Here is a 25,556-nt window from a genome sequence, read left to right on the forward strand (position 1 = left end):
TAGTAATATTGCTGAGTATAGGCAGTTTAATAAGTCTTTGGGCATAATTTCAGATTGTTCTCCCATATGGGTTGGATCAATTCATAGTTTCATCAACAGTGAACTAGTGTCCCAATTTTTCCATATCCCCTCCAACATTTGTCGCTTTCCCCTTCAATCATTTTAGCTAATCTGATAGGTGTAAAATAATATCTCAAGGTTGTTTTAATTTACATTTCTCTAATCAATAATGATTTAGAGCATTTTTTCATGTCATTATAAATTGCTTTGATTTCTTCAGTGGAAAACTGCCTTTACATATCCTTCGATGTTTATCAGCTGGGGAATGACTTGTATACTTATAGATCTGACAAAGTTTTTTTTTAAAATATATTTGATATATGACAACTTTATCTAAGAATCTGTCTATAAAAGTTCCCTCCCCCCAATTTCCTGCTTTCCTTGTAATCTTGGCTACATTTCTTTTATTTCTACAAAAACCTTTTAATTTAATGTAATTGAAATTATCCATTTTATACCTCACACTGCTCTCTTATTTTTTCATTAATTATTCACCTATCCATAAGTCTGATAGGTAATATATTCTATGTTCTTCAAATTTTCCTGTAGTATCTCCCTTTATGTCTAGGTCATGTATCTATTTTGATCTTATCTTAGTAAATGATATAAGATATTGATCTATGCTCTCTCTTTGATTTTCAAAATTTCCATTATGGTGTTTAATTGGGGATTTTTGTTTTTTTTTCTACATTCTGTTCTTTCTCTCTTTTATTGAAAAACACATTTAGAGACATAATTTCCCCCTAAGTTCTACTTTAGCTGCACCCCCCAAATTTTGTCTCATTGTTGTCATTTTCTTTAATGAAATTATTGATTGTTTCTATAATTTGTTCTTTGGTTCACTCATTCTTTAGAATTAGATTATATAGTTTCCAATTAATTTTTTATCTGTGCTTCCAAGCCCCTTTGACATTTTTTTTCTTTGAAGCTTTGACTGTAGCTGTTTTGACTTCATTGTCTTCTGAGTTTGTCTTGATCTTCTCTGTCACTATGGTAGTTCCACAGCCCTTTATTGAATCTTATTTTTATTACATCATATGCCAAAAAGGATGCATTTAATATTTATGTATTTCTTCATTTTATTGTGAATATATACATGTATGTATATGTGTATATATGTCCCTTTAATGTAAGAACACTTCTCCTATTCTTCCTCTCCTTTCTATTTTTCCTCAGTGCATCCTTCTTACCCATCCATTTTTTTCCAGATCATCCCAACACAATCAATTCACTCCCATCCCCTCTATCTATGTAGACTCCTAACTGACTAATGCTGATAAAATTTTTTAGGTGTTACATGTACTATCTTCCCATACAGGAATATAAACAGTTTAACTTTATTAAGTTCTTTACGATTTCTCTTTCATGTTTAGCTTTTTATGCTTCTCTTGAGCCTTGTGTTAGAATGTCAGATTTTCTATTCAGCTCTGGTCTTCTCTTGAGGAATGATTAAAAGTCCTCTATTTCATTAAATACCCATTTCAACTCTGATGAATTATACTCAGTTTTGCTTGGTAGGTTATTCTTGGTTGTAATCCTCACTCTTTCGCCTTCTGGAATATCCTATTCCAAGCTCCAACTTGAACATGGTGGCTTCTAAATCTTGTGTGAACCTGACTGTTGCCCCATGATATTTGAATGGTTTCTTTTGGGCTGCTTGGAGTATTTTCTCTTTGATCTTGAGGCACTGAAATGTGGCTATAATACTGCATTGAGTTTTCATTTTGGGACCTCTTTCAGGAAGTGATAGAGGTACCCTTTCAATTTCTATTTTAACCCTTTGTTCTAGGATATCAGGAGAATTTTCCTTTATAATTTCTTGATATTTTAAGTCTAGGTTCTTTGATGATGGCTTTCAGGTAGTCCAATAATACTTCAATTACTTCTCTTAGTTCCATTTTCCAGGTCAGCTTTTTTTTTCCAACGAGATTTTTAACTTTTTCTTCTATTTTTTCATTCTTTTGACTTCTTTTACTGTTTCTTGATGTCTCATGGAGTCATTAGTGTTTGCTTTGCCTAATTATAATTTTTAAGAATTGTTTTCAATGAACTCTTGTCCCTCTTTTTCTATTTGGACAATTCTGCTTTTTAAGGAGTTATTTTCCTCAGGAAAGTTTTATACCTCTTTTTACCATTCGGCCAGTTCTGTTTTTAAGTTTTTATTTTCTTCAGTATTTTTGTGCCTCTTTTACCAGCCTTTAATTGTTAATTGTCTTTTCATAATTTTCTTGAAGTGATCTCATTTATCTTCCTAGTTTATCACTCTTACTTGATTTTTAAAATATTTTTGTCTCTTCCAGTAATTTTGTTGGGCTTGTGTCTATTTCACATTTTTTTTCCTTTAGGCTCTGCTTGTAGATGTTCTGACATCATTGCATTCTTATGAGTTTGTGTTTTGCTCTTCCTGTCAGCATAGTAGCTTTTTATGGCCAAACTCTTTTTTGTTATTGATGTTTGCTCATTTTCCAAGCATATTTTTTGACTTAAACTTTAAGTTAAAATTCAGCTCTGTTGCAGGGGGAAGTAGTATTGTCTCAATCTTCAGAAATTTTCACACTGATGTTTTAAGAGGTAATTTTGGGCGTTTGGAAGTTTTTGATGCTTTCAAGGTGGTGGTATCCAAGGAGAAGTGTAGTGACTGAACTTGTCTGCACTCTGGCCTTGTTTCTTCTTCTTCTTCTTATTTTTCTGGTGAGGCAATGGGGTGAAGAGACTTGCCCAGGGTCACACAGCTACTAAGTGTCAAGTGTCTGAGGCCAGATTTGACCTCAGGTCTTCCTAAATCCAGGGCTGGTACTCTATTCACTGCACCATCTAACTGCCCCATACTCTGGTCCTTATTGAGGAAAGGCCTCTTATCCCTTGAGACCAGAAGGGCTACTGCTCCTCAGGGCCCTTGCTCCATTTTCACTGCAAGTATTCCTTTCCATTCTAGAACTGTGACTCAGAAATGAGTATAAGCAATGGAGTTGCCAAATAGTTCCCAATCTTAACCAACGCTATGACAGGGGTCCTCTATAACCTCTTTCTATCAGTTGTCAGATCCCCTTACCATATCTGGACTGAGAGCTTTTGAAGCTGTTACTGCCGCTGCTATTGCCACTACTAAGGCCCGTAGCTGGTATTGCTACCACCTGTGCTCCAGGCTTGTCCCCAATTAGCTGTCACAGGCCTCTCCTTCTGACCTTCTAAGTTGTCTTGAGCTGGAAAAACAGCTTTACCACTTGGCTTTACCACTCCAGAATTTTATTTAAAGTATTATTTTAAAATTATTTGGAAGCGAATGTTGGGAGAGCTCCACTGTAGTGTTTCATCTACTCTGCCATCTTTATAATTCATTTTTCAATTGATATTCTACTAACAATTAAACTTAAAAGCGATGCATAACAAAATTCCACTCCCTAGTTCCACACAATATGGACTATTGATCCAATATACTTTTGGCATATTCACGTGACTGGTTATGAACTCACCTAACTGTATTATTATACAGCTTATCTCTTCACAATGTATCCACAAATCTCTCGTCAGAGACTTTGTCAAATGCCGTGCTAGAAATTATCCATATTCCATTGATAAAATTTCTCTTGTCTCTAGGCATAATAAAAAAGATAAGAAAATAATATTAGTTTGTTTAGAGTTGTTCTCATTAATATGCAAAGACTCCTGGTGATTACCATGTCCTAACTAATTAGCAATGTTTATAAATCAAATGTTTAATAATCTATGATGTAACTTTTCTAGAGAGTAACCTCTAGTTAAGAATGTATAGTTCTCGTTTTTTTTTTTAAATAATCTAGACAATATTTGCTTGATTGCATTTTTCAGGTGCCTCTCCCATTCTTTAACTTTTCCTATTAGTGATACCATTAGTATTTTCAGCACTCTTGAATGTCATTTATTAAAACCATTAGTTTGGAATTTACTTAGAGCTCCACACTAATCCTGGACTTCAGTTTCTTCCTAACCATATGTTTTCGAAACTTTCCATTCTGAACATCATTCAATTTTTATGGATAAGATGGAAACAAAATAAGAATTGTGTAGTTTTGCTTTTTGTTAACATGCCACCATCTGCCTCAATGAGTTTTCATCTTTTCCTCGAACTTTTTTTCTGTGAACATATCTTAAAAAGCTTTTTGTTGTCCTTAGCATTTTTAATAAGCTTTAATTCTGACTACGCTTGCATTCCATAATTAGATGGCAGAGGATAAATATCACCGTAGATGGATTTCAAAACAGTTAATTGACTACATGATTTTACAACTAAATGCTATAGTATTGCATTAATTTTTGCTGTTCACTTGGGAATGTAACTGAAAGAAGTTCAGTGAGATTAATTGTTTCTGAATTCATACTCACATTCTGTGTTTGAAATTTTACTCCTAGAATTTATCTACCTCAAAACACCATTTAAAATTTAAAATGCGCAGCCTGTTTCATATTTCCTCCATAATATCCAAATAATGGAATGAATACCTCATATCATCAATGTGGATGGTCCCTCCAGTGATACAAATCACTGCCCAACTTGCGTGATTCTTGACAATCCCCTCATGCCATCCAGCAAGTTTACTATAAGTCTATACCTACTGTTTAGAAGGACTTACTAGTTTTCTTTTTATATCATGAAGATATCCATGTAGCACATGGGTTGTCTATCACTTATGTTTTGTTCTCACTCCAGGATCAATCCATCTTTGTCTTAATGATATATTTCTTTGTTGCCATGTTTTCTTTATACTATTTTCTTCTTCATAGTTCCTTGTTTATGGGTTGCAGCCTGCTCTCCTCCTCTCCACTGCTCTCTGAGTAATATTCAGTTATAATTCTTCAGAGACTATTATTCTCAGGTTTTGAGTCACACAACTGCACTGTTAGAATATTAGTATTGAATAAGTGGCCTTTTGTTTCAGAGGGAAGTTGGGGATGATAATAGGAGCTTTTCAATTTCACAAAGGGAATCCAGGCTACTCTCCTCTTCTTGTTTAATTCCAGGCCCATATCCTTGTCAATTTTGTGATATCTGTCTAAAGTTGTATTAAGATGCTATATATGACCTCTGTTATAAAATATAGCATTTCAATATCATACATAAAGTATTTAAATATTATTATTGTATTATTTTAGTATTATGAATACAGATTTATTATATTATGTTCCTCACATTGCTTTTAGTATGTTTAGTATTAGTATTTAGTATTAGACTTTTAGTATTTAGTATAAAATAACATACAATAAAGGGATAATATTTCAGCTTCAAGTAAATTTGCAGTGGGTGATAAGAAGGTATTATGTGTGGGTAGACATATGGATATAGCAAAATTTCCCCTCTTTTTTTTCATATATATGAGTTAGCAATTCGGAATTATTCATTTTTTCTCATTCAGGATACAATGGCTTTTAACTCAACTCTTCTGAGACCTCGGGTGATTGGAGAATGGGTTGGTCGAGAAGAAAATGATGCTGACCCACTTGCTGCTGAAATGTTACAACCTCCAATTCCCAGAAGCAAAAATGAGCAGTGGGGAAGTGAAGACAGCACCAATAGCCCTGCAGGAAGGTAAGATCGGGCATCTCCAGCATGATGCTTACTATCTTCCGTGAACAAGAAGCTGGTTTGTCTATATCTGGTGACCTAATTCATTGCTGTACTCCATTTTGATTTACATTATCCTCAATGTACTTCAAATATACTATGTTGCTAATAAACTTGATTCCTTCCTCAGATATGAAAAAACTCAGCATTCTAAGAGAAATGAACAAAATGTAGAAAAAACACTTTTAATGTATATGTTGTTAGTCTCTCTAACAGAACTGAACTATTAAGACCTTTCTTGATTATAATTCATTAGAGAAGAGTTATCATTTGGTAGATAAATAAAGGAAAGCCCCCATAATTATAAGGGGTGAAACAGATGGAGAGGAAAGGATTTGATGAGGTGAATAAATTGGTGCTTTGGTTTCAAACCTCAATGGCATCGTCAGACTTTGGTATGTATGCTTTATAAATAGTGAGGCATCATGTAAATGTGAGATGTTATAGTGTCTGTTCCATAGTAGATGTCTGGTAAATGCTTGTTGAATGAATGAAAGCATTTATGAAATACTATGTTCTAAACACTATGTACTAATTTCTGGGGATACAGATATAAAGGCAATATAGTCTCTGCCCTCAAGATATTACCTTCTTACAAGGAGAAATAATATGTATAAATTAGTGCTGGTTAGGGAATGGTAGTTTAGGAAGTAGGAATGATGGTGAGTGGAAACATAGAGAAGTCGAGTGTTACACTTTATCCAGAAACAATGGTAGTATGGATTGGATTACTGTTGGTAGAACAGAAAGAGGCAAATGCATGGTAGGGGTGGGGGTGGGGGAGGCAGGAGGAATAACAGCCTAGCAGCAGAATGGATGAAAAGGAGATGGCTGAGTTAGAGAATTGGGATAGGATGTTAATTTATAGTAGAAATAGTAGTAGTAGCAACAGCAGCAGCAGCAGCAGTAGTAGTGTGTATGTATGTATGTATGTATGTATGTATGTATGTGTGTATGTATGTGTGTGTGTATATTTTATTTACATGTTGAATAACATTAGGAATCTTTAAACCTAATTTAAATATGCCTTTTAACTATTACAGATTTGAAAATAATCAAAATTTCTACTCATCCCATTTACTTTAGATAGTCAGGCAAAGATTTGATGTTGACTAAGTAAATTTCCCACTAGAAAGTTGCTTCGCTTGTCACCATAAACAAGTTCTTTTCATTCATAGTTCTGTCATTTCTCTTCTGTTTTCCCCCCATGTCAAATTTAGAAGCTTACAACCAAGAACTATCCTTTCTCAAGGAGAAAATCATATTCACTACAGTGAAATAGTTTTTGGTAATTTTTTTCTCTCACTTATCACTTGACTGGAGGACAAAAATTTTCAGACTGCTCATTAATGTGCTTCAGGCATAAAAGAAATGGATCCTATTTTCATGAAAAATGACTTTTATATTATTTAAAAAGTTAAAGTGACTTGCATAGAATAGAAGAAAATAATTTTTAAAAATCCATTTGCCCTACTTTTGTGAAATGTCAGATCAATTCCAGCTGTCAACAAAGATATTTTTATCTTTAATACCTGACTTGTGAAACAGACCAGACCTTTAATTTTACATACTGACAGATATTAACTTTGTAATATTAAATAAAAAATATAAATATTTCTTTGTACTTTGACTGTAGTCATCTCATTAACCTAATCTATCCATTAAAACCATTTCAGTGCCTGTGTTTCTTTCCTCACCATGGTGATTACTGTGACAAGCATAACATTGTTTCCACCTCTCAATTTTTCTCCAGAAAAGGGTAAAACTTTCAGATATCCTAGACTAGCAGTTGACAACTAGACAGCGTTGACCCTGAAGAGTTATTTGAAGTTCTTATTTTTAAATTTTTTCCCTCAAGTTTCCTAATAAAAATTTATAACTTTCCTCTTTTCTTCAGTTTTATATTTGTATCCCTAGCATTTAATACAGTTTTTGGTACAAAGTAAGTGCTTAAGAGATACTTTTTTTCATTCATTCATGTGTCTGTCTATTCATTCATTTTTGAGTTCTTCATTCTGGATGAACTTGATCTTTCTCTGAACCCAGCATTCTATCACTCACATCTATGATATTCACAATAAATGTCTTCCACTGCTGAAATAATGATCATGTTCATTTCTCCTTTTATGGTTACTTGTCTTGCTTCAAGGCTTGAATCAATTACCATGTCCATGAAGTCTTTCCTGACTTCTCCAGTTCTAGTGCTCTCTGTCTTCAGTTTTTGTTCTACTTTAACTTACAGTATGTGTATACATGTTGAATTCCCTCAATATAGTATAAGCTCTTTGAGGGACAGCACCTGGCACAATGACTTACACAGAGCAATCGCTTAAGAAAAGTTTATTGTATTGCTGTGGTTGAACTGAAAGTATTAATGTATAGATTGAAGGAAGAGGTGAGCACTTGGCCAAATGCCCGAAAGGGAAAGAATGTCATTCGTTGTTTCATATTTTGGTTTCCAAGATCTAAGGAATTATGATGAAATGCATTTAGTGACATTTCTCTTATCTCCAATACAATAAAAACAACTTATCTCAAGGTACACTTATTGATAAAGATAAAGATATTGCAAAGCGGAATGCTTCACCACTTAATTTATAGCAAAGACCCAAAAAATTTGATGAATGTATGATCCTCACACATTAGTGGTATTTAAATTGTGTGGATGAGATAACATCAGTTGATTACTTAAGGAGAAAGGAGGAAAAACAAATGTCTTCAGTGATACACAATTGCAGCCTGATGGTTGAGCAATGACTCATATTCTGAAATGTTTTTTGAGGAAGTAATTGGCTGAATAGTGTTATACAGTCCCAAAAGAGAGAATGTAACTTTCCAATGTGACATCTCACCGAGACAAAGACTATTAAAGTTAGAAAGGACCTCAGAGATGAAGTGGTCCAGGAGTTCCTGACTTGGGGGTCTATGGAGACCCAAGAACCATAGATAGATTTCAGGGGATCTATGAACTTGAATGGGAGAAATACATCTTTATTCTATTATAACTGGCTTACTTTGTAATCCTATGTATTTTAATTTATTCATTTAAAAGCAATAATATGAGCAGGCATCCGTAGATTTTGTAGACTGGCAAAGGGGTCCAAGACACACACACAAAAATGAGTCAGAAAATCTGAATCTGAATCCTGGCTCCAACACTTGCTGTGTAGGTCTAGGTCATTGAACCACTCTGATTTTCTGTTTATTCATCTGAAAATCTGCATTACTTCCCTTAACAGCTTTCACTTCAATGTAGTATAGCCATCCTACATTGATGGAATGATGTACATATGTTTTGACAGAAAGATTAAAGATTGAGTAAGTGACAGTGATGTTAGAATGTTATGAATAAAATAGAAACTTGGGCTAAATTTTTTTTCTGAATGATCTGCCCCTACAGAATAACATATCTTCATTGTCTAAGATTCTTTAACATTTTCTCTCTACATTACTATGAACTGTTAGTAGAGAGGTAGGGCAATGTCAGCTTTTATATCTTTAAGTATAACCATTAAGGCAAAATAATTTCCATGGGTAGTTCTGGCAAGGATGAGGTATAAGGAGAAATATTTTAAATGGAATTTAATAAGAGAGTAAAAGAAGTGATAGGAGACCAAAGAGAAGGAGGGAGAAAGGAAGGAGACATTATAAAATAGTATTAAAAAAAAACAGACTGAAAAATCAGAAAATCCAAGGTCAAGGTGCAGCTGCGCCACTAATTATATGCATAACAATAGTTAAGTCCCTTAAATGCTCACAACCTCAGTTTTCTCATTTGTAAAATTAGGGTGTATGACCACTTAATTGATAATGTTTCTTCTAGTATTATGATTGCTTATATGACATTTTATATGCTTATGGCACAGAAAGTAAAATGCTGTTCAGATTGGGTCAGATGTCAGTGAATAGTTTCAGCATCACAGGCCATCTGTACCTGTGTGGGATTTAGTTATACTTTTAATTTTTAAAAATAGACACTCACATTTTCAATGTTAATAAATAAAGATGCCTTTAATATAAGTTTAGTCTGAATAGTTTGATTAGACTTTGCAATAGCTCAGGGTAATAGATTTCATAGAATTGCTTAATAAGTTCTAACAGGAGGTATTAAATAGGCTTGTCGAGCCTTGAAAGTGTAATGAAGCTTCTGTAATCACCTCATTAAAATATGAATAATCTCCCAAAACACTATAGAAATGATGAATTGACTTTCTTTATTACATTAGTGTTGTAATGAGTTTGTGCATATACAATTTTAAAAATGGAAGATGAAATAGAAGTCTGATCTCCTTTCCCAACAGATTTCTTGATGTTCATTAAAATCAACAGGGGTCATATTAGGCAAGAAAAAAAATTACTTATCTATAACTAAGCAGTGATTCCAATTGCAATTTCCTGATTGTGACTGCTTACTTGGGCATGTCTATGTGTGCCTATATGTATGTGTATGTGTAGGTTATTGATATTTACAGAAACATCATCATCATCCTCATCACCCTCATCCTTGTAGCTAACATTCATATAGTGCTTATTATGTGCTGAGCATTGTACTAAGTGCTTTACAATTATGTTTCACTTGATTCTCACAGCAACCTTGGGAGGTAGATGCTATTATTATCTCCATTTTACAGATGAAGGAACTGAGGCAAATAGATATTAAATGACTTTGCCAAAGTCACATAGCTAGCAAATGTATAAGGTTGGAATTGAACTCAGGTCTTCCTGACTCTAGGCCAAGAGCTCTATTTATTGCATCAATCTGCTGCCCCTAAGCTATCAATGGCTTATGTAGTGATTCTGTAACAACATTTCTGACAAAAAAATTTAAAATGAATTTACGATGAATCTGCTAGGTGAATCAAACAAGGAAGACTTTACAGCTGATTGGTACTGTAAGGTCTTGAAACATTTGGCGTTATACCTTACATGTCTCAAATACTTCTCTTTATAGTTAAACAATAGAATTTGCTTTTGAGTATGCTGATGGAGACATTTTTTGACAAGTTGAAAGCTTTTAACTTTGCCTTTAATTAGGATATTTAGGAGTCATTTAAATAAAACATTCCCATGTAACATGATATATTCTTTACTGTGTTTATGTCTTTATGATAAAAAGCATTTATGGTAGGGAGGTAAAAAAAATATTCCCTCATCAGTATACTGACTGACCAAACCATTTGATCACTCTATTGGTCATAATAGAAAGTAGACATGATTTTGTTCCGTCAGGAAAAAGATTTTTTTTTGAGAGAAAGAAAATTATTATTGCTAATTAAATATAGTAGAAATGTTCTGTAGGGCTGTTTTATACCATTGCCTTTGGGCATGGGCCCAAGGATTGGTTGAGGAATAGCAGTATTCATATGACATAAGAGAGGTTTCCATCTTTCCCCTGTCTTTCTTTGCTTCACTCAAATCACCATTAAACATTTTGTTTTCCCTTGAAAAGACCTGTAGTTCTATGCAATTAAATAAATATTGGTTAGTTATCTACTAAGTGCAAAACTGTGCTTGGTGCAGATGATAGAAACAACCATGAAAAGTAGTATTCCCACAAGGCTTTGTCCCAGGCCCTCTTCTCATTTTGCAACATACTATCTGCTTTGGAGATCTCATCAGCTCTTAGGAGCTCAATTATTGTTACTGTGCATGTGATTCTCAGATCCATCTCTCCAGCACTAATCTCTCTCCTGAGCTATAGTTCTGCTTTACCAACTGCCTTTCGGATTTCTCAAAACATCCTGTAAACATCTCAAGCTCAACAGGACTAAATAAAAACTCATAATTGTTTTTCCAAAACCCTCCCCTCCTTATCTCCTCTGTTGTTGTCATATATGTTAGTGCCACATTAACACAGGCCTGGAACTTTGGCATCATTCTTGACTCTTCACTAAACTCACTTCACATTCATTCTGTTGCCGAGTTTTATTGTTCCTATATATCGTCTTTCATTTATGTCCACTGCTCTCTGCTCAGAAAACCACAAGAATTCAGTCCCTAATAACCTCTTGTCTGCACTATCGCAATAGGTTTCCAGTCATTCTCTCTACCTCAAGTCTCTCTGCACTTCAATCTATCCTCTACTCAGCTGCCAATGTATTTTTCTAAAGTAGGTGTAACCATGTCATCCTGTAGTCAATAAAGAACACTGGCTGTCTAGTACCTCCAAGATCAATTATAGAGTCCTCTAACTGGCTCTTAGAGCACTTTTTCCCCCAGCTGCCTTCTACGTTTATACTCCTCTTGTACTGACTTCTCCACACAATCTATATTCCAGCTATATTGGTTTATTTGCTTTTCTTTTCACAAGATACTTCACCTCCTGTATCCATGCCTTTTCACTGGCTGTCCCCATGATAGAATTCTCTCGCTCCTTACCCCTACCTGTTACCTCCTATGGCTCCCTTCAAGAATCAGCTCAAATTCTGCAGTCTGAAGGATGCCTTTCTCTTCCTCCTAGCTGCTAGGATTTTCCCCTTTCAGATTATCTTTTATCTACCTTGTGTATATTTTGTATTTTTCCTAGTTATTTACATGTTGCTTCCACTATCAGAATATGAGAGCTTGAAGACAAGGTCCTTTTCCCTCCCTTCTCTAAGTGCTCAGCACTTATCATAGTGTCTGGCACATAGTTAGCACTAATAAGCACTGAGTAAATGCTTGCTGGCAGCTAGTTAGTACAGTGGATAGAGTGCTGGGCTGGAAGTCAGGAAGACTCATCTTCCTGAGTTCAAATCTAATCTCTGACACACTACCTGTGTGACCCTGGGCAAGTCATTTAACCTTATTTACCTCAGTTCTTTTTCTGAAAAATGATCTGGAGAAGGAAATGACAGACCACTCCAGTATCTTTGCCAAAAGAAATCCCCAAATTGGGTCTCAAAGAGACATGACTGAAACAATTGAACAACAACAACAAAATGCTTGTTGACTGCCTGAATGAGTGACATTACAAAGCCCTCTTCCAAAGGCATACAGGCTGAGTGACATTATAAAGCCTACAATATATCTAGTACAGTGGTGGAATTGAATCAAAGGACCTGGGTTTAAATCCAAGCTCTTCCACTGGACTGCTCTAGGTCTCGCCCTTTCTTCATCCATAAAATAATGGAGTTGGACTAAATGGCCTTCTAAGTTCTAAATTCTTAATCCTATGCTCTAGTAAGATAAAGAGACATACAAGAATAGTATAATACATGGCAGAATATGATCTACATATGATAACAACAATATTAATAATAACAGCTAGAATTTGTATAATAATATATTATTTGCCAACCTCTTTTATGTAGGTTAAAATTTGATGAGGGTAAGATCACTTTTAGCTTAGGGGATGAACAACTTAGGTTCCACCTAAGAAAAGATGCAAATAGACGGAGATATGTAGGGAGTACATTCTATGTGGATGACAGGAGGATGGGACAGAGATGCTTGAGAAATACCAGGGAGTAGGATGTTGTAGAAAATTATCAGGGAACAGTTGCTAGTCATCTAGTTTGGCTGGAACATAAAGTGTATAAGGGGAGTGTAAATTCTGATATAAAATTTATACATATACATATATATGTATATATTATATATATATGTATGCATGTATGTATGTATAAACACACACACATATATATATAATATAAAAGTGTAAGTTGAATGTAAGTTGGAGTGAGTTTGTCATGGGCCTTTAGTGCCAATCCAAGGAATTTGCATTTTATCCCATATTTTGCAATAAGTATGACTGAAAGATTTTTATCTTTCAATTAAGACACTTATTTTATTTCCCTCACACCCTACCCAATTTAACAGAAAAAAAAAATCCTTGTAGTAAATATGCATAGTCAAGCAAAAGACATTTCCACATTAATTGTCCATATCCAAAAATGTGTGTCTCATCTACATCTTCAATCCATCACCTCCTTTTCAGGAAATGGATGGAATAAAACATCATTAATACTTTGGAATCATAGTTGATCATTGCATTCATTAGAAATTTTAAGTCTTTTTGTCTTTCCTTCCTTCCTTCCTTCCTTTTTTCTTCCTTCCTTCTTTTTCCTATCTTTCTTTTCATTCTTTCCTTTTTTCCTTCCTTCCTATTTTCCTTCCTTCCTTCTTTCCTTTCTTTCTTCCTTCCTTCCTTCCTTCCTTTCTTTCTTTCTTTCTTTCTTTCTTTCTTTCTTTCTTTCTTTCTTTCTTTCTTTCTTTCTTTCTTTCTTTCTTTCTTTCATTCTCGTTAAATCTTTCAAAATTATTTGGTTTTATAGCATTATTACCATATACATTGTTCTCCTGGATCTGACTTCATTTTGTATCAGCTTATATAAGTCTTCCCAAATTTCTCTGAACTGATCCCTTTCATAAGACTATTGAAATATATTATAGTAAGTTTAAAGTAGTGATTAAGGAATTGTTGTGTGAGTATATATGTATATGTATGTGTGTGTATATATATATATATACACATATACATATGTACATACCCCTTGTCCCTTTCAAGATAGAAAATTTTTAAATTGAAAATTAATTCAATAGTTTAATAATTAAACAATGCTAATATACATATTCCTAGACAGCTGGGTACATTTTGAGGAAAGAAAGAACTATATCCTTGGAATCTGAAGCTGGATTTGGGAATTAATATCATATGCAGATTAATGTTTTTATAATAGATTTCTGAGTTCACATATGATCTTTCCTGCTGTTAGTCTTCTAGAAAGGTAAAGTATTGCTTTTGTGAAGAAAAAAACTTTTTAAAATATATTTCAGTTTTACTATGAGTTGTTATAAATAGAAATTGAACTTCAACAAATTCATATAAAAATAGATTGCTGCATGAAAAAGCATATTTCATTAGATCTCTATATAGTTATTGATTACCTAACTTCTATTCTTTACTACAAAATGGTTTTCAGAATGAATGAAGAAAATAATTTATTAATCACTACATGCAGAGCAATTTGCTAAGAACAGAAATATATGTGGTTGTTGGTCACTTGTTTCAATCATATCTGACTCTTCATGACCCCAGTTAGGGTTTTCTTGACAAAGATACTGGATACTTTTCAGATACCTAAAAAGCTTGGATCTTTCTTAGCATTTAATACTGTAAGATATCTACCCAACCTGTCCCTACCAAGAACCCTAACATATACTAATGTGTGTATGATGATCGACTGAAAATGATTTTCAGACTGTTGATAAGAATTTATTAAATGCTTACCACATGCTAGTGAAAAAATGATTATTAATAATCAATGATTTGGGGAGATTTAGAGTTCCCTTTTTTTCTACAGTCTTCATTTTAAAATTTCATCTCTTGAAGGAAATTACTAATAATGAGATTAAATTAGCTTTCCTCAATCTTGGTCAGACCCCACCCAACCTTCTACTCTGGTTTGGGGATTATTTGTTTAGATTGCCCAAGGCTAGGGATAGTAAATGATATAATCAAAGTTCATTAGAATTGGTCCAATCCCTCACTGTAGCATTCATTCTCTCTCATTACTTTTTAAACAATCAGAGTTGATTGCCACCCTCAGTAATACCCCTCTTCCAAAGGGCTCACAAGATGTGAGCCCGCTGCCATGATTGTCTTTGGCATTTGAGAGTGCCACTGACCTCTTTTCATTAAAATGCTGGCATTACTGATACAATGACTAATTACCCAGAAATTACGTCTCTCAAACTTTTTAAATGTCACACTAGGCCCTGAATGAGTAAACAAAATTCTCTCTCTGTCTGAGTGTGTGTGTGTGTGTGTGTGTGTGTGTATGTGTGTACACTAATATAATATACTATAATGTAATATAATATGGTTTATTATATTACACACACACACACACACACACACACACACACACACACAGAAACACACATTTTTTCCCCCCTGGGGAGCTAGGTGGCACAGTAAATACAGTGCTGGCCTAGTGTAAGGAAGATTCGTCTTCTTGAGTTCAAATCTGGCCTTAGATACTTTGAAGCCATGGGAGCCTGGGCAAGTCACTTTTGAGGTCCTGTCTTCTGTACATCTTACCCCTCCTCCGACAACCTACTACTGCCTTTGCTCTGAGATGATCTTTCCCTTGTACTACACTGTAGTGGATCTCCTATTTGATCATAGTTTGCATGTTCTCTCCCCCATTAGGATGTGAACTTCTTGAGATCAGGAACCATTTTTTTTAATGCCTTTTTTTTGTGTTTCCAGGGCTTAGCACAATATCTTACATAAAGAAGGTATTTAATAAATTCTTGTTTGCTGACAAGTAATTGGATCTCCTCCATATAGAAATACTTTGTATTTCCTTGAGATGTTGCCTTATACTTCCATTCTATATACCAGAAATACTCCACGTTTATACATTAGCATCTCCACCTGGTACAATGCACAAATATCCAAATATGGGATACACTGTCATATTATTAACAAAGTTCTGGGAAGTAACTATCTTGATCTGGATTGTGAAAACTGTTTTCAAGTGAAGATATTAGTTTTCTTTCCATTTTCAATGGGAAACTTATTTGACCATTTAAAAAATACTTCTGTAAATTTGTACTGTAAAACACTGAATGTAACATCTTTTAATCAAGTTATGACTTTTCTTAAATTGTCTTAAATCTATCCTCTAGATAAATAAATTATATGTAAATTTTCTCCCAGCTTAAAGATGGAACCCAAGAGTAAAGGATTAAAACAGCAGCAACAACAACATAAGAAGCTTCTAGCTGCAATGTTATCCCAAGATTCTTTTGAATCCATCCACAGCCCCACGCCATCTGTAACAGAAGAAGATATTGACAATGAAGATGATGCAATGGAATTGCTGGGTAATTTTAAAAATTAATAACTCATCTTTCTTCCTTTTTTTCTTGTATTGTAAAAAAGGGATGGAACTAAATGATGTTAAAAGTGAGCCTTTCCCATGGGAGGTTAAACAAAACAAAACAAAACATTGCACACATTTGTTAGTCTTTCACAGAAAGTTGTCAGTCAGTTTGGCTTAAAACCATTTATTTCTTTCCCCTTAAACATATCAAGTACTTATCAGAACAAATTTAATCTTTGTATTTGAAGTCTACTTTCTTTCTTATCACTGTTGCCTCTGGTTATTTTAAAATCAAGTTTTTTTCTGTGCAAATGAGGGGGAAATGCAAACTTGTCTACAGTATGCTCCATTAGCATTTTCTGCTTGGCTTCCGGGAATCTATTTTCTTCTATAAATATGTACAAGTATATTTAGTCATCTCTGCCCACTCATCCCAAAAGAATTTGCTTTGTTCCAGTGATATTTTAGAAAATAGAACAAGACAGCTCATTAATTAATGTTTTTTGTATGCCATAAAAGAAGAAGCAATCCATTGTAATGAGTTTTTACTGGACAAGTGCTAGGAAAAGTATCTACAATGAGCTATAGTTCAAAATAAAACTCATCAATGCAGTGAGTATTAAAATGCATATTCACTTATTGCAAGGGAGTAAGTATATAATCAGACTATTTTCTTATATTTAAAGCTGCTGTCTCCTTAGTCTTTTAAAAAACCCAATTATGCTTTAGAGCACCACCAAAAAAAAATGAAAGAAAAATAATTTCATTTGATCAAGAGAAATACACAAGTACAAAAATATTGTCTAATCAGGTGGAGATTAATTATTTCTAACTAAATCATGTGATTTTATTAGAAAAAACAACTTCCACACTATCACTAGCACCTTATGATCGTATTTAATACTGGAATGAATGAATATGAATACTGGAAAGCACTAATGACTTGAAATATTGGATAAAATTTTGTTAGAAATTTATTACAAACCAATACAGAGCAAGATGTTTTCTAAATTTTTAAAAACATATATTAGTTTTATATGCTAAAAACCATAAAATACAACCTTTCTAATTATAGCATGTGCCACTTGTCTCCTTTTCTGAGCCACAGATTCATTATGTCAAAATTGATAGATTCTCTAATATTTTTCTAAATTAATAATGACTGCCTTCACTGACATGAAAAGGAGTATACAAATACACACACACATTCACATACATATACACAGACATATACACTGACATAGTCATACACATACATATAACTTTTGGGTTTCTAGCATGTTAACTTTAAAAGAAACCAATTAATATTAATAAAATATTACCCTCAAATGCATTTGTAACACATGGACAAACAACTGGACTTAACAACAAAACCAATGGAAAAGAACTACTTACTTTTTTTTTTAACATGAGAGTAGGCTGTTAAAGGAAGTTGTTATTGCTATGTTTCTCAATGATAATATTTTTGCTTGTGTTTTTTGCATAGAATTGTAAGTCCAAGAGTGATCTTTAGTAATATTCTTTCCCATAACTGCTCCAAACAGGAGAACATCAAACTTTAGATAGACTTGTGTCATTAAAAATGTTCAGGGATAAAGCTTCTACGTTTTAACAGAATGATTCTTTCAGTGTAACTCATTCTGAGGATGGCTCTAAAAATAACCTTTGGTCCCTAGCCTAACGCCAACTTATTTATTTGGCTGATGTTCTGATGGGCATTGCATAGCTATATAGAGTTAAAAGATTCTTTTTATTAATACCCCATTAGCTTCTATCCATCTAGCTTCATTCATTCGAGTAAGCATTTATTGAGCATCTAACTACTATGTTCAGTGTATTATACTGGGTGCCAGGAGTACCAAGAGAAAGGAAAAGAAGAAAAAAGGAAAGAAAAGAGAAAAAAGATGAAACAGTTCCTAAAGGGCCTCATACTCTTTAATCTTTAGTCAAACTTAACAATTTAGCTGCAATTTTTTTATTTTGGTTATTCTGTCTCTGCTAATTGAAATTTATTTAATTTCACTTATAATTGGAGAGTGAGGATAAGCCTAATTTAAATAGTTATTCTCTTGAACATCAGTTCATTGACATTTAGGTTTGTATTATTCTGTTGTATTCCTACCCCTCCTTTTCACTCTTAATAGTGGAAGTTTGAGACTTCCACTTTTGTTACAATACCTACAATGGAAGTATCCACATTGATCCATAAGCCATTTCAGAACTGCTCCCTCTTAAGAAGTATTTTCTCGAAATGTTTCTTTTTAAAGTCTATATAATCTTGGGTCATTAGGGGGTAGACCTCAAGTTAGGAAATGATCTTTCAGTTTGTACTTTCAACTCTTTCAGCACCAACTACACAGGCACACAGCTAGAATAAGGAGGGCACAAAGGAGGGGATATGACTGCATGAAAAGTCTGTACTCCTAAGTACTTGGTAGTTCAACTGACATTTCTCTGACATTATTTGGAACATTTGGAATTGGTATTGCTATCCCATAGACATATGATTTGTGACTTTTCACTCCAATTGGCAATAGGGTCTAGTAAGGGTTACGTAGAAAAGTTCTGGACAAAAGACCTAGAACAGAAACATTCCTGCAATATAACAGTAGGCATTGATTTGAAACAAATAACTTCATTTTCCTCGATTTTAGTGACTACTTATAAGAAATCAAAAATAGAGATTAGAAGATGTACTTGAATATTTTCAGACAAGATCAAACTTTGACTTTACAGAGTAACTATGTAATATACATTAAGTATAAGTGAAAATTAAGTTAATAATGAAATGCTTTTAGATCTGATACATCCTGATTCATTAAAACAATACTCCCTCAATTGCTAATGAATTTTAAATCCAATATTGATCAGTTAATGATCATAGAAAAGCCAGTTTTAAAAAATTCTTAAAAAGTAAATGTTTTTTACTTGTTTTAATTTTAGTAGAAAGCAAAAAGTTAAAAAATCCACCTTTTATCTCTGCAGCACAGTTTCATAATTACCTATATTGTCATATTCATTTACAGTTATGAATAATTCAAATTATGTAAATATAATTATATTTTAAATAATTAGTGTACTTCAGTAAACTGTGATATGATATTCCATAAAATTCATTTTCCTAATTATCTGTTTCATAAGTTTCACCTTTTATGTATCTTTTTTTCTTAAAGTAAGACACATATGCACATATAGTTAATTTAACGTTATAATAACAAAGTCATTGTCCTTCAGCAATATTGGTTGATTTGAAAAAAATTCAGGACTTCAGCTAATTAGAAATTATTGTTAAGACTGAATATTGATTTGTTCATTAAGGAATTACAAATAACTGTTAGTGATTCCTTTACAAATAGCTTTTCCCTCTGTTCTTGATACTTTCCAATCATTTACTTAAGGACAATATTTTTTTTAATATAGTCAAACTTCAGAAATTGGAAAACTACCTTGGAACACTAGCATACTGTTAGTGAAAATCATCAACTAAACAATATATTAAAATGAAATTTTATTACCCATAATTACCATAACTTGAATGAACTACTTAATCAGGCTTTCTATAATGAACAAAGTCAGGAATTATATTTGTATCCCTGGTACATAACACACAATAAATGCATAAATGTTTTTTTTTTCATTCATTCATTCAAATTAATTACATGCTAATAAGTATACAAATTTGCAGAGCAGTTTTTTTTCCCTTCATCTTCCTATAGTATTTTTCTAAATTTAGCAAATCCACATTTTAGAGAAAATGGAAAGGTAAACATGACTTCCTAAGTTGAGTTGAATGAACACATACCCTGATATCACTGATTTCCAGGTGCGTGAGGTAGATATATGATCTCACTGATATGACTACTCCTACCAATGGTAGCAGTGACCGGCAACCTCAAGTTTGTGCTCTAGGAGACAAAATTAAAAAAAAAAAAGTTGTTCAAGAGTTTTCCAATAAGTACTGTATCTTCTGAAATTGAGTTCTAAAATAATATAGAGATAATTTGCTGGCATAGCACTTAATAATCATCAAAGAAAAGAAACATTGAATTTTTTTTCATTGAAACTTCATATGAAATTTGAGGAACTATATTAACATTGAATAATATTTTACCTTTAAAATGTAGACTTAATATAATTTTTCTGTCACATTAATGATGTAATTATTGCAATCATGACTGCCAGCAATTTTATTAAATATTTACAATCAGTTTGAAAAAAATTCAGAATTTGAATTACTCAGTATGGCTATATTAAGTATCAACTATATTTCAGATGCTATACTGAGTTCAAAGGATGCACAGATAGAGATGAAATATGGTCCCTGACCTCAAGGAGCTTACATTCTCCTGGAGCATAATTAAATGGCTAAGAAAATAAAAGATCAGGGCAGCTAGGTGGCACAGTGGATAGAGCACCAGCCCTGGATTCAGGAGGACCTAAGTTCAAATACAGCCTCAGACACATAACACTTACTAGCTGTGTGATGCTGGGCAAGTCACTTAACCCTCAATGCCCAAAAAAAGAAAAGATCGCTCCAGCAGGGATCAGCTGGTTCTCATTTTCCCTTTCCTATCCCTACATTCTCAGAAATGACTATTATAATTTTTCTCAATAGCAATAGAATACAATTTATTCTATGATTTGAATAGTGCTTGGAGGTTTCACTTGCAAGTCACGACATCACCTTCCTGATGTCATGGTCCTCTTTGAGAATGAAGGACAAGCAAGAAGAAGAAGAAGAAGAAGATCTGCAAAGCACACTGCAAATGTTATCTCATTTTATCCTCACAACAATCCTGGGAAGTAAGTGCTATTATTATCTTCATTTTACAGATGAAGAAACTGAGGCTGAGAGAGTTTAAAATGACTTGCTCAAGGTCACACAGCCAGTAAGTGTCTGAGGCAGGATTTGAACTCAGGTCTTCCTGACTTCGTCTAACATTGTATCCACTGTGCCACCTAGCAATAGGACCTATAACTGGAATATTACCTGCACAGTGCCCAGTTAAAATCTCAGTCTTGTAAAAGTGTTGACAAGGAGGAATTTTAAAGTAATTTGCAGGTTCCAAGGGGAAAATATTCTTCCACTTTTCATTTCCATACATATAAGAAAATTAAAATGAAAAAAACAAATAATATAAAAGATCTTACTAACAATAAATTGAACATTTTCAACTAGTTCTCATTTGCTTTGATTTGAGGAGTTGGAATAAGGTTAAGTTAATGCAGTTATTTTATACAACATATGAAGTCTGGAGGCAGCCAGTGGCTCAGTGGATAGAGCACTGGGCCTCGAGTCAGGAAGACCTGAGTTCAAATCCAGACTCAGACACTTCCTAGTTGTGTGACCCTGGCAAGTCACTTAACCTCTGATTGTCTCAAAAATGGATACACTGGATCCACTGGGGAAGGAAATGGCACACCACTCCAGTATCTTTGCCAAGAAAACCTCAGATGGGGTAGTGAATGGTCGTTCACAATTGAAATGACTGAGCAACATGCATGTCTAAAATTCAGTGTCTAACATGAGGGAGTTCTCCACATAAAGCAACCATTTGGTACATCCTTTTATAAAATGGAAAGTCCTTCGTAATGTAAGCAGTCACACTGATTGATCTGTCCTGTGACTTTGTTCTTTTACTAAATTGGTTTCCTAAAAGCAGGATAGCCTGCATTACCCCTATTGCTTATTTACAAAAGCATCAATCAGCTCATGTAGACAAAAACCAAAGGAACTCAAACAAGGTGTTTTAAAGGGCAGAGAATGAGCAATCCAAACAGCTTTCCAGCTCTCTGCCTTTGGTTCCTCTGATTACTAACAAAACCAGGAGTGTTGTGTTCATAAATAAATTTGCCTCTTTAAAGTAAAGATTTTATTTACAAGCTCAGACCTTTTCTGAAAAGTACAACACTTTGCACTAGAAAATTCAAGAATTCTTATAGCTAAAGGAGAACCATTGTTAGGTGAGGGAAGCCATTACAGTACACTGGAGAGAGAGGCTGGTGGATTTGGAGTCACAGTATCTGGGCTTGAGCCCCAACTTGGCCACTCCCTGTGTGACCTTGCCATGTCAATTTATTTCTTGAGGTCTTTATTCCTTCTACTATAAAACAAGGAAGCTGAATTAAATAATCTTGAAATTTCCTTCCAATGCTAAAGTTTAAACACCCTTCCCTCCTTGTGTTCTCCAAATTTGGTTTTAATTACACCATTATATATGCTTCTAGGCTAGAGCTGTGTTGTCTATCAGGAACCTTATTTGTCTGTGTTTCAGAATTATAAAAGAATCAGATGCAGTGACATCCTTGTCTGTAGGAACGACAAGTGACACTTCTAACTACAGTCAAAATGTAGCCTAAAATGTGAGAAAATAAAATTCAGCCTATAGAAAGCATTTAAATAATCTTGGAATACTAATCTCTGTGTTTACGCTTTCAAGTAGGTTTTCTAAAACTGTGTATGTAGAGCAAGCACATCCATGTTATCACTGCCTACCTTTTCTCTTTTCCAGAAATGTTTCTATAGGTACCTATAACTTTAATTTAATGTTGGGAATTTAGTAAAAAAATCCACAATATATCTATCTGATAAATTTTCTGTTCCAGTCATTATGGCCTACTATGTTTGTGAATTGAAAATAATTGGGAAGACACTATCTTTCAGATGCTCTAGGAGTTTTAATTGTAGTGTGCTCCAGTAATTTTTTGAGAATGATTAGTTTAGGCAGCATTAGCATCTTCATTGGGCCTGCCAAGTCACAGCCATTTTTAACCGTGGTGTAAAATTAGCAGCAAGAGTCTTAAGCAGTTATACTAAGTATTAAGTTTACTTAAAGGTTAATAGAATAAATGTTTCTAAGTCTTCTGAGATTTTGAAATATCTGTAAGTAAGTAAACTTGCTGGAAAGTCTTTATGATGCAGAGATTTTTCTTTGCTCATTCCACCTGAATCTTCTGTTCTGAGTCTATATTTGTTATAGCACCTGCAAAAAAAAAATCAAACCTTAGGATGCAGTTTTAATATTAAGATTATGTAAGCATTATGTGTTTCTAATATTTGGCTGGATAGACTATTTTTTACCACATTCCACCTCATCATATTAAACTTTCATTTTGGTTCTCTTTTTGCCTTTCTCAGGTGATAAGTACAATCCGTTTTATTACCCCTTGTTTTTGATGCTTTACCTTTGAAACTCTATTTGTGTTGCACCTTCTGTATTTTTTCCTAGTAGTGACTGGGAATGTTGCAAAAGAGGATTGCATTTCAGAAAAAAAAAAAAATCTCCATTTTCCCAAATAAAGTATACCGCATGACACAAAACCCCTTCAGTTACCAGACTTGTATATGCTCATATTTATGACATACAATAAAAATATTGTTGAATTGTAAAGTCTAAAGTCGCATAAAATCAAAAACATTCAAAAAGGCATTAAGAGAGGCAACTAGGTAGTGCATGAATAGAGTTCCAGCCTTGGAGTCAGGAGGATCTGAGTTCAAATCTGACCTCCAACAATAAACACTTAATAGCTGTGTGACCCTGGGCAAGTCACTTAACCCCATTGCCTAGCCAAATAGCAAAAAAAAGAAAAAAGCATTAAGACTAGAAGGACATAATTTATCTTTTATGGTAATTAGAAATATAAATATATATGGGCTTAGCATATGATTCTATTACATACTTATAATTGTATATAAATATATGTGTATATATACATATATACATCCACATATATACTGAAGAAAATATTTTAAGTTTTTTTGAAGAAGCTGTTAAAGATATGTTCAGGAGAAAGATTTGACAAAAAGGTTCTACAGCTTAGAATGCTTGATGGATAGATACCAGGAATATAACTTGATAAATGTTTCCACATTTATTCTTTCTCATGGAATATCTACAATGGATACATAACAATTGGGAGAAAAGGTAATTCATATTTCTTTTTAGTATCTCTGTTTTGCATATATTATTTATTATTTTTCCAAAGGATCAATACCAAAAGTTACTCTAGTGGGGTACAGTGAGTATTTGTTACAGAGGGGGAAGATTGGGGTTTTACTCTTCAATTTGACACTGCAAAACTTTGGGAAAGTTAAATAACCTCTTAGAACCTCAGTTTCTTCTTTGACAAAGTAAAGATAACAATTATCTGTCTGCTTCCCAGCATTCTCATATGGGTAAAATGAGATAACTATTTGTGAAGTTTTCAAGACTCTACGAACTATACAATGCTATGGAATTAAAAGTTGTTGTTGTTGTTGTTACTATAAAATCTCATTTTTCTTTGGGGGCTAAATGAGACTTGGTGAGGCATTTATGTGACTTGACAAAGATTACATGGAAATTTAGGTCACCATTTTGAAGAGGAATGAATGACTTCTTAAAAAAGTGGCCCTGACATTGGCCCGACATTTTTGTCTTCCCTCATAATTCCCCAATACCAAACAACCATTCTTTGGCTCAAGTCAACCAAGCAGAGGATCTGGGCGGGGGGGAAGACATATAAATGTTGTGAATTTCACTATTTGATTTCTAAAGCAATTTCTATGTAAGTAAGGTGAGAAAAATGTTGAAGAAAAAAAATTATTCAGTCTCAAAAATTACCCCAATTTTAAATCATTGAGAAAAAATTAATTCTATAAAAACAGCAAAGTTTTAGTAGTTTTGAGTTGAATTGACTTTACAGCCAAACTTCACACAAGCATCAAAAGAAATGTTAGTTATCATTAGGGTTGTTGTTGCTTTAATGAAATAAACTGAGTTGTGTCTGCTTCAAGTATATAATAAAAACAAATAGTAATTTTTATGCACAAGTAATTTGTATGGCTTATGAGAATGATTTCATTTAATTTAACTGAGTTCATTGATTTTTCTATGTTAGAACCTTTTCTAAAGTATTGCTAAACCATATATTTGATATCATACAGTTTCTGTTATAACTTTGCATTTAAGCATGATGAATTCCACACTTATTAGCATTCTAACATCAAAAGCAATGAGTTGTAAAACTTGTTAATAAGTTGTTCTTGAATTGTTGTATTTTAGATAATGAGTTGTTTGTAAGCAACAGAGTGATTTGTTTAG

The 25,556-nt window shown here is 33.6% G+C and overlaps 1 protein-coding gene across 2 annotated transcripts in view; it reads left to right on the forward strand.

The window, feature by feature from the left end:
* The window catches only part of LOC114054098 (uncharacterized protein C8orf34 homolog), a 393,219-nt gene that overhangs the window by 133,022 nt on the left and 234,641 nt on the right, over positions 1-25,556 (forward strand). For both annotated transcript variants that reach the window (XM_027877212.1, XM_027877213.1), the window contains exons 6-7: positions 5,451-5,623; positions 16,308-16,474. In XM_027877212.1, the coding sequence (XP_027733013.1) occupies positions 5,451-5,623; positions 16,308-16,474 (340 nt within the window). The remainder of the gene's footprint in view (positions 1-5,450; positions 5,624-16,307; positions 16,475-25,556) is intronic.

The sequence above is a fragment of the Vombatus ursinus genome, unplaced genomic scaffold (genome assembly GCF_900497805.2).
Source record: "Vombatus ursinus unplaced genomic scaffold, bare-nosed wombat genome assembly UNPS02014812.1, whole genome shotgun sequence".
NCBI classification, from domain to species: Eukaryota; Metazoa; Chordata; class Mammalia; order Diprotodontia; family Vombatidae; genus Vombatus; species Vombatus ursinus.